Source organism: Coregonus clupeaformis, chromosome 29 (assembly GCF_020615455.1).
Source record: "Coregonus clupeaformis isolate EN_2021a chromosome 29, ASM2061545v1, whole genome shotgun sequence".
Classification (NCBI taxonomy): Eukaryota; Metazoa; Chordata; class Actinopteri; order Salmoniformes; family Salmonidae; genus Coregonus; species Coregonus clupeaformis.
The window spans coordinates 24,468,532-24,479,531 of record NC_059220.1 but is presented as its reverse complement, the minus strand read 5'-3'; the positions used below and the strand labels follow the sequence as shown (position 1 = coordinate 24,479,531).

General features: G+C 47.5%; 1 protein-coding gene across 2 annotated transcripts; it reads left to right on the top strand.

Moving 5' to 3' along the window:
- Positions 1–8,067: 8,067 nt before the first annotated feature.
- On the top strand, positions 8,068–10,263 carry LOC123480956 (C-type lectin domain family 4 member G-like). 2 transcript variants are annotated; one of them, XM_041855135.2, is made up of 6 exons: positions 8,068–8,224; positions 8,560–8,676; positions 8,837–9,100; positions 9,183–9,346; positions 9,561–9,700; positions 9,963–10,263. In XM_041855135.2, the coding sequence occupies exons 1-6, from the start codon at positions 8,158–8,160 to the stop codon at positions 9,973–9,975; spliced, it is 765 nt and encodes a 254-aa protein (XP_041711069.1). In that variant the 5' UTR covers positions 8,068–8,157; the 3' UTR covers positions 9,976–10,263. The 2 variants fall into 2 exon arrangements, with proteins under 2 accessions (XP_041711069.1, XP_041711066.1); XM_041855132.2 differs by having other exon boundaries at positions 8,087–8,224; positions 9,952–10,263.
- The last annotated feature ends 737 nt before the right edge of the window (positions 10,264–11,000 follow it).

The window sequence follows — 11,000 nt, the reverse complement described above, 5'->3', positions numbered from 1 at the left end:
TCCCCGAATACAGGTGTGCCAAGCTTGTAGCGTCATACCCAAGAAGAATCGATGCTATAATCGCTGCCAAGGGTGCTTCAACAAAGTACTGAGGAAAGGGTCTGAATACTTATGTAAACGTACATTTTTTTTGTTTTAGATTCATGCCAGCAAACCCACTACACAACACAACACTAAACAATACGTTAACTGCACTATAACGGTGAGAAACGGTGCCCACACACTGTTAGGGCCTACATAAAGCTGTCCCAACAGCAGAGTACCAACAGCAGTCCCAACACCTTACCACTGCTACACCTGGCTATCAGCTGAGCCTTGTCTGGCAGTGAAACAGTTAATTCAGCCTCGTTTACTGCCTTTTAAGAAAACATAGCTGATATGGCTGACTTGCTTAAACAAATGTGGTTTCTACTGACAATTGAGATGTACAAACTATGGCATAAGGGGACGACGAGCAGATAAGAGGCAATTCGTAATTTCGATTAAGACGTTAATGAGCGAGCTAGGACAGACGTAGTCAATTTAACTATTTGTTCAGCACTTTTGAAATGTACAGCGACAGAATTCAGAACATGGGCCATTCTTACAGTATTCTCCCTGCTGTACACCAAGTCAGAACCGTAGGATAAATAAAGGGGGAATATAAGCAGACAATGAAAGCTCTCACAATATTAGATGATTACATTTCTCTACATGTGCACCACCAAGTCAGAATAGTAGGCGAAGTTAGGAGGGGAAACCGTACCAAATTATTAGGGTGAGGCATATGGGCTACTAACAGCTTACTACACAACATACACTTAGTATTACTTTCTTAGCTAAAGTATACATATCTCCCTGGCATATTACATCATTTATGCAGCAGTATACAATACATTTTTGGAATCACCTTGTTGTGCTATGCTCACTTGAACAGGAAGGTGGTGCGGTGGTCCTTCGTGAGCAAATTTAGTAATCAAACTTTATCATCAAAATCTGGCATTCTCTGGATTTATGGTGCTTTCAAGACAACTGGGAACTCTAAAAAAAACAAGGTTGAATCATGATGATGTCAGTGATCTTCAGGTCGGAGCTCTAGAAAGAGGCCTGAGTTCCCGACTTGCAATTTCGAGTTGGATGACCGTTCAAAGTGTATTTTCCCATTCGGAGCTAATTTCTTTCAGAGTTCCCAGTTGTCTTGAACTCACTGAAATCCGATTTCCCAGTTCTGAGTTTCCAGTTGTTTTGAGCGCGGAAGAAGTCATGCTGGATTCACACAATGGCCAATGTTGAATGTTTATCCTTTCAAGCTTGAAAAAGAGACCCTTAAACCCACACTTGGGACCACACACCTACTCCACTGAATAGCAGGATAGTGATTGCTTTGCAATGCTTGCAGTTAGCCATTGATTCCTTCCAAACCACTCAGTGTTGAATTTGTGATTTCCCAACTTGTTGTGTAATGTTTATATCCAATGGCCGATGAGCACCGATACGTTTTATCTATAATTTCTCTTCATTATTTCTCTTCATATGACTAAAAAGGATTTGCTAGTAGATTGTCGACTTGATTCATGATGATGATTGCTAGCTTGCTAGCTAAGACTTGTCACGATCGTCATTTGAAGAAACGGGCCAATGCGCAGCGTGGAATGCGAACATATTTTATTTATATTTCACCACACGAACAAAAACAACAAAACAATACGTGAAGTCCTTGGGTACATACACAAACCAACACGGAACAAGATACCACACCACACAAATGCCAAACGACTACCTAAGTATGGTTCCCAATCAGAGACAACAAGCAACAGCTGATTCACGTTGCCTCTGATTGAGAACCACCCCGGCCAACATAGAAACACATCAACTAGATCCTGAACATAGAAACACAAAACATAGACTCTACACACCCTGGCTCAACATAACAGAGTCCCCAGAGCCAGGGCGTGACAAGACTTTGAAAGTATGATGTTGACATGATCAGTCCAATCAAAGCTGCTGTCACGAGTTACAAAGCCAGAACCCAGAAGCAGACCAGGACAAGGTAAGTTGAAACGAAGGTGAGTGTTTATTTACAAATTCAAGAGTGATGCTGAATAATCCAGGGAACAGAGCGGGCGGCGTTGGTTAGTTGTTGGGGGTGCAGTGGTTGATCCAATCATGGCTCGGCAGCCGCCGACCACCAGGCAGAGGTTGGATGAAGGTTCCGGACGAGTGACTGCAGATGGAACAAAACGGAGGTAAGTAAACAACAAACCAACAAGGTGCAAAACAACAAAACTAACGCTAGAAGCTCTAAGACTGATACTCTGGTAAACCTACTGTTCATGGCTAACGATCCGGCAGGGAATGGATGTTAGGCCAGAGCCTAAGAAGGGTGATGATCAGGACCAGGTGTGCAGATTGCTGATGGGATGCAGGTGCGGAAATCAAGAGAGCTCCCCGGAGCGTTCCAGAACCCTCGGGAAACTGGAGATCACGAGCAGAAAAACTAGTCCACAGACAGGACCCGACTCAGACTGCCGGGATCGTTACAGTACCCCCCCTCCGACGAACGCCACCGGGCGGACTCCCCGGAGCGCCAGGATGGAGGCGGTAGAAGTCACGGATGAGGTCAGCATCTAGGATCTGTCGCCGCGGAATCCAACTCCTCTCTTCAGGACCATACCCCTCCCAGTCCACGAGATACTGGAAACCCCGGCCCCGCCGTCTGGAATCCATGATGCGTCGCACCGTGTAGGCAGGACCACCTCCGATCATCCGAGGAGGAGGAGGAGGAGGCGGAGGAGGCAACAGAGGACTGAGGAAAACAGGCTTGAGGCAGGAGACATGAAAGGTGGGATGGACTCTGAGCGTCCTCGGGAGTTTGAGTCGAACTGCCACCGGATTGATCACCTTCTCCACCACAAACGGACCAATGAACTTCGGTAACAACTTCCTAGACTCAGTCCGTAAAGGAAGATCCCGTGTGGCCAACCAGACCCTATCTCCGATGGTGTAGGTGGGAGCGGGGATCCGGCGACGATTCGCCTGGAGCTGATACCGGTCCGAAACTCTAAGGAGTGCCTTTCTGGCCCGATGCCAGGTCCGGTGGCAACGACGAATATGGGCCTGAACAGAAGGCACTGAGAGCTCCTTCTCCTGAGAAGGGAACAAGGGAGGTTGGTAGCCATACAGGCACTGGAAGGGAGACATCCCAGTGGCAGATGTAGGGAGAGTATTGTGGGCATACTCAACCCAAGGCAACTGAGAGACCCAGGAGGTGGGGTTGGAAGAGGCCAGGCAGCGTAGCGTGGATTCCATCTTCTGGTTGGCTCTCTCCGCCTGACCATTAGATTGGGGGTGAAAACCAGATGTGAGACTGACTGTAGCTCCAATGGCCAAACAGAAGGACTTCCAGACAGCAGAGGTAAACTGAGGGCCACGGTCGGAAACGATATCACTGGGCAACCCGTGGACCCTGAAAACCTCCCTAACCAGGATCTCGGACGTCTCCGAGGCAGAGGGAAGCTTGGCAATTGGCACAAAGTGGGCGAACTTGCTGAATCTGTCCACGATAGTCAGAACGACCGTGTTCCCCTCAGAAGCGGGCAACCCAGAGACAAAGTCCAGGGCCAGATGCGACCATGGTCGCGGGGAATAGGAAGGGGGTGAAGTAGTCCAGAGCTGGGCCGATTGGTACTCTTATTCTGCGCACACACTGGACAGGCAGCAACATAACCCCGAGTATCCTCGGCCATGGCAGGCCACCAAAAAGCGTCTGCGAAGAAACGCCATCGTCCGAGCCACGCCAGGGTGACAAGCCATCTTGCTGGCGTGGGACCATTTGAGGACCGCAGGACGAACCGACTCAGGCACAAACAACCGACCGGGTGGACCGTTACGGGACCGGGCTGCGTCCGAAGAGCCGCCATCACCTCCTCCTCAATCTTCCACCTAACAGCTCCCACGACGCAGTTCCGGGGGAGAATTGTCTCGGTCTTGGACCCACTCTCCTCCGTCTTGGAGAACATCCGAGACAAGGCGTCCGCCTTGCCGTTCTTAGATCCAGGTCGGAACGTCAGGGGAAAAATTGAATCGTCCGAAAAACAACGACCACCTGGCCTGACGGGAGTTGAGACGTCTAGCCGATTGCACGTAAGCAAGATTCTTGTGGTCAGTCCAGACAATAAACGGCTGCTCCGCCCCCTCCAACCAGTGGCGCCACTCCTCCAAGGCAAGTTTCACCGCGAGAAGCTCCCGGTTACCCACATCGTAATTCCTCTCCGCAGGCGAAAGGCGACGAGAGTAGTAGGCGCAGGGATGGAGTTTACTGTCCATGGAGCATCGCTGCGACAGGATGGCGCCAACTCCCACATCAGACGCGTCCCACTTCAACGACTGAACTGACGGGCCGTGTCCGGTTGAGAGAGAATCGGTGCGTTGGTGAATCGCCTCTTCAAATCCAGAAACGCTCGATCCGCCTCCGGATTCCACTTGAAGCTCCTGATACTGGAAGTCAAGGCCGTTAACGGAGCGGCCACACGGCTGTAATCCCGGATGAATCTGCGGTAGAAATTCGCAAACCCCAAAAATCTCTGGAGCTGCAATCTCGTACCGGGCTGGGCCCATTCCAGAACCGCTCTAACCTTCTCCTGGTCCATCCTAATCTCTCCCCTGGAGATGATGTACCCGAGAAAGGATGTCGTGTGGGCGTGAAACTCGCACTTCTCGGCCTTCACGAACAGGCGATTCTCCAACAATCGCTGCAGAACCTGCCGGACATGCTGGACGTGGTCGGAAGGTTCCTTCGAGAAGATCAGAATGTCATCCAGGTAAACAAACACAAAGAGACCGATCATATCTCTCAGGACGTCGTTCACCATACTCTGGAATACCGCTGGAGCATTGGTCAGTCCAAACGGCATCACCTGATACTCGAAGTGACCCATCGGTGTATTGAAACCCGTCAACCACTCGTCTCCCTCTCTGATCCGGACCATGTGATACGCATTGCGTAGGTCTAGCTTGGTGAACACCGTAGCACCCTGTAAGGAGTCGAAGGCAGAACTCATCAAGGGCAGGGGATACTTGTTCTTGACCGTGATGTCATTCAACCCCCGATAATCAATACACGGTCGAAGAGAGCCATCCTTCTTACCCACAAAGAAGAATCCTGCCCCCAGGGGGTGATGACGAGGGACGAACGAGACCAGCAGCTAGGGACTCCTTGATGTAGGTCTCCAAAGCCTCACGTTCAGGGCGGGAGATACTGTATAACCTTCCCTTGGGGTAGACAGCTCCAGGGAACAGGTTGATGGCACAATCATATGGTCGGTGGGGAGGGAGTGACAGAGCCTTCTGCTTACTGAACACTTCCCCCAAATCGTGATATGTCTCGGGAACCAGGGACAAATCTGGGGGTTTAGCCTCAATCACCTGACTGGGAACCGAATGGGGACAGGCAGTCTTGAGACAGTTAGCATGACAATCAAGGCTCCAACTCGTTACCTTGCCCGTCACCCAATCGAACGTGGGATTGTGTTCCTTCAGCCAGGGGTATCCAAGGACCAGAGGAACATGGGAAGACGGCAGAATGAAGAATGAAATCATCTCCGAATGATTCCCCGACAACAGCATCTTAACCGGTTCAGTCCTCATCGTGATACGTGCCAGACTACTGCCGTTCAGAGTGGTCGCTTCAATGGCTTCCGGCAATTGCTCCTTGGAAAGCCCCAGCTGTTCCACCAACTCGGCATCAAGAAAGCTTCCATCGGCACCTGAATCGATAAAAGCGTTAATCGCTAAGCTCTGATTCCTGTTCACAAGGGTAGCCGGAAACGGGGTCTGACAGAGGTACTGAGAGGTTGAAACTGGCTCGCTAAAAGTCCTCCCAACTTTAGCGAGCCGGGCAGTTTGACGACCGCCGGGAACAAGTGGAGATGTAATGTCCCGAGCTACCACAGTAGAGGCAGCAGTTGGTCTTACGTCTATGTTGACGCTCCTCCTTGGTTAACCCGTGCCGCCCCCACTTGCATGGGTTCAGAATCGGGAGAGAGGACCTCTCCACTAATCCCTTGTGGTGGAGAATGATCGACGTGTTCTGGTCCACCACCCGACCCGACTGGGAACTGAGAAGCTGATCGATTGGACGGACCCCACTGCTTCTCCCTCCTTCGCTCTCGGACTCGATTATCCACCCGAATAGACAAGGCTACCAAGCTGTCCAGGTCACTAGGCTCCGGATAGGAGATCAACTCATCCTTGAGCTGCTCCGACAGACCCTGGTAAAAGGCCGCTTGCAGAGACTCCTCATTCCACCCACTCTCCACAGCCAACGTCTTGAACTCGATCACGAAGTCGGCCACGCTGCGAGTTCCTTGGTGAAGCGAAAACAGGCGCCTAGCTGCGTCCCTCCCTCGGACGGAATGGTCGAAGAGCTTCCTCATCTCGGCCGTGAACCCCTGGTATGAAGCCATGCAGGGGTCTTGTCGTTCCCAAACGGCTGAAGCCCACTCCAGCGCTCGACCACGCAGCAACTCAATCACAAAGGCTATCCTAGCCTTGTCTGTGGCATAAGAGTAGGGCTGTAGATCGAACACTAACCCACACTGCATAAGGAAAGAACGGCATCTTCCCAGCTCCCCCTCATATTTATCCGGCGTCGGAACCTTGGGCTCACGGAAGGACACAGCTCCAGACGCGGCAGGCGAGATGGGTGAAACCCGGTAGTGGATCCTCCACCGGAAACTTGCGCTGGTTCTGGACCTCCGTCAGACCGGTAGAAAGGTTCCGAACAGACAACGCTATCTCCTGTAGTGCCGTGCTATGTTGTCCCAACATCTTCTCCTGATGGGAAATGGCATGGCGAACAGAGTCCAGGTCCGCTGGGTTCATTACTGGCCGGATCGTTCTGTCACGAGTTACAAAGCCAGAACCCAGAAGCAGACCAGGACAAGGTAAGTTGAAACGAAGGTGAGTGTTTATTTACAAATTCAAGAGTGATGCTGAATAATCCAGGGAACAGAGCGGGCGGCGTTGGTTAGTTGTTGGGGGTGCAGTGGTTGATCCAATCATGGCTCGGCAGCCGCCGACCACCAGGCAGAGGTTGGATGAAGGTTCCGGACGAGTGACTGCAGATGGAACAAAACGGAGGTAAGTAAACAACAAACCAACAAGGTGCAAAACAACAAAACTAACGCTAGAAGCTCTAAGACTGATACTCTGGTAAACCTACTGTTCATGGCTAACGATCCGGCAGGGAATGGATGTTAGGCCAGAGCCTAAGAAGGGTGATGATCAGGACCAGGTGTGCAGATTGCTGATGGGATGCAGGTGCGGAAATCAAGAGAGCTCCCCGGAGCGTTCCAGAACCCTCGGGAAACTGGAGATCACGAGCAGAAAAACTAGTCCACAGACAGGACCCGACTCAGACTGCCGGGATCGTTACAGCTGCTGTAGATATAACATGATTTGACGTCATTTTTTCTGTGGCCAATGACCTTGAGCCTTCTTGGATGCGCATTTCTAATGTAACTCAATGGCAGCACCCAAGGGGCTTGAATATTTAAGCTCTACCCTTAGATTTGGCGGTGACGTAGTGTCCCCATGAGTGACAGAACACTGAGCCAATCACGGCGCAACTAGAGAACCACCACAGAAAGCACAGAGCTAGGCTGAAACACCTGCATTTTGGAGCTGCCTTCCTCAAGAAAGCAAAAAAGAGACCAAGTTTGAATGCGGCTTTATTAACTCAAATATATTGCTGTTGTTTTTTTACATAGTTTGCAAACTGATATGTGACACACATTAATGCCAAAATAACATGCAAAGCAGGCATCCCAAAAATGACGGGTCGCCACTGGCTGTGATATGAAATATATAATTTTACTTGTCACCGAGCTGCCTGTAAGCTACTGTCAAAATCACGGTAACCCCTTTACAGTATAGAGCCTTTCTATGATCATACATACTGTATCTCTGATGTCAATCCTGTCATTGCACAAATAGACACACACACACACACACACACACACACACACACACACACACACACACACACACAAACATGCAGACACACAAACAAGCACACACACTATATTGACACAGTACAATGTTTGAACAAACTCCATAGAGAGATACAACCATCCCCACTGACTGGAACAGATCATTTTAAACAAGGCAGACAATTCAATGGCGAATTCAGAGACATATACAGAAAATTGGTTAGACACAGATGATAACCAAGACCAGAAAGCAGGTACAGTAAACAAAAACATTTTTCTAGTATAAACTAATATGATTTAGATATCAAGTCAATGTGTTAACCTTTTGCTTCAGTGTATTGTGACTGTACATTTTTGTTTTTATATGTTTTTGTTTTGGCTTTGGTAGAGCTCTTTGAGACAATGTGGACTTTGACACTGCCCACCTCTAAAAGTGTATCCCTGATCCAGTTTGTGCAAATCAGACATTTTTGTATGCTGTCTGGAATGTTTCACTCAAATCATTCAGTGAAAACATTGCTATTTTGTAGACTTTATAACTTGTTTATAACCTCTACACTCTGATACTGACGGAAATTATCCCTTTCAGTGTCCACATTCACAGTAAGAGATGGGCCCAGTTTTCCACAGTACCGATTGGTTACAATATGTTTGGGGCTACTTAGTGCTCTTCTACTGATTGTTGCCATTGTCCTGGGAGTATACTGTGAGTGTAACCATGTCCAAAGATAAGTCTCAATACTAAGTATAGTAATCTCTCACCCTCAATGTACATGGTTACAAAGAAAAAACGTAAATGTACTACTTTGTTCATGAAAGGTGTTTTTTCTCCCTAGTGATATTGGGTCCCTCTTTGATCCCCACAGGTAATAAAGTCAGTGAGAGTCATCTTCCACTATATCGGAATTTGACACAGATCAGCAGTGAGCTGGAGCAACTCCGAGCCGTCCAGAACAATGTGATTCATGCTAAAGAGGAGGCCCAGAGAAAGTTACACAGAGAGCTCACTAGCCTTCACCAACTAGAGATAGAATTACAGCAACAGACGACCAGCGTCGATAACTTTCAGGCGCAGATTGAGAGCCTTCGCAAGGAGAAGACGCAGATGCAGTCCCAAATATCTTCGCTTGGTGAGATAACTTTTTGTGAGACACCCAATTTAGGATTTGATCTACCGATTAGTAAAAACAAACATAATATGTGTCTTTACAGAGGTAAGCTGTGGCCTATGTTTGCCAGGATGGGATCTGCTAAACTCAACGTGTTACTACTTTGCCATTTCTGATGCCATTGAGTCTAGAAGCTGGGGAGAGGCCAGAAAAGAATGTTTAAGTTATGGAGCTGACCTGGTTGTGGTAGATAACTGGGAGAAGCAGGTAAGACATATACCGTCAGTGTGAATCTTGTTACTGTAACTGGGAGCGTGATGTTTATTATCATATTTTGTGTGACTGAGGGCATTGTAGTGGGAAAGTAAGTACTGTTCCAAACTTGGCATTATTAATAATTTAACCAACCTAATTCAACAGCTTGTTTGTGCATGACTCTCTCTCTTTCTCTGTGTGTGTCTGTGTGTTTGTGTTTTCTCAGGAGTTTATCAATAAGGCAATACAAGCATTACGATACAGCTCAGGATCCTGGCACCTAACAGGGTTCTGGATAGGACTGAAGGAGGAAGATGATACAGAGGGGACCTGGACATGGCTTGATGGGACTGAGCTGACTCAGGGGTAAGAGCTGCACAAGTTATTGGAATTGGTTTGTTATGTAGCTAGTATTACCATTGACTATTACTACTGTCCTATTACCTATTAATTAACATCAGAGCCATATAGACTCTGAATAACATAGGTTCAACTTATCTGCTATGGCAAAGTATGGAGATAGACAGATTGTCTAAATATTAGCATTACCATTGTCTATTACTACTGTCTTATTACCTATTACGTAGTCTAAAAATGAACCTTGACCTTTGTTCAAGGTACTGGGCAGATGGGGAGCCTAACGACGCTATGAATAACGAGGATTGTGCAGCCATTTACTCCAAAAACCATCCCATGAGGACTTGGGATCCCAGGAAGACTTGGAACGATGCCCCATGTAGAAATGCACTGAAATGGATATGTGAAATGAAAGCAAAGGCAGCCCAGGAATTCAAGTTGTAATCATTTGTCTCATGAGTGTTGCCATATGCAAAGACACTACATGTTAAATGAAGTTTTTTATAACAAAAGTAAATGAATGGTTATTAAACTCTTCTAATTTAGCCATATTGGGCAATTATATAACATCACTGGTTGTTTGATGATCTTTCTGTCACACACACACACAGTCTTGTACAGCTAACCTTGTGGGGACACAATTCCGCTAACCCTAAACCTAACGCTAACCCGTACTCTTACCCTAACCTTAACCCTAACCTTAACCCAAAAACCTAACCTTAACCCTAAACCTAGCCCTAGCTCCTAACCCTAACATTAAAAATAACCCTAGCTCCTAACCCTAAACCTCATTCTAACCTTAATCCTGAACCCCCTAGAAATAGCATTTGACCTTGTGGGGACCAACAAAATAAAATGTCCCCAGTTGGTCATAGTCATCATAGTATCTGACTGATGCATGACTGCACAAAATAAAATGTTTCTGAGTGGTATTTTCAGGTGCTCTGTGTGGATTGACAGGTCTGAGGCTGTTGGTGGGATAATGCCGTTGTGCACTCTAAAGATCATGTCTGTCTATTCCAATTTGGATCCTCCAGAGTGCATGACTGTTTATTTAGCATCTTCACTAAACTACACCAAGCTTTAGAAATAAAAAAATAAGAAAACGTGTTTTTGGTTTATTACAGTTTTTTATTTATTGCTAACAAGCATTGTTCAATACTGCGGATACATGTGCAAAACTCTAAATACAGTTATCACAACAACACTCTATGTGGCAACCTGTGGATTATTTGTAATTGCTTTGATACAAAATGTATTCAATGACATCTTTCAAATTACATAAATACTTGTCTCACAAAAACACATT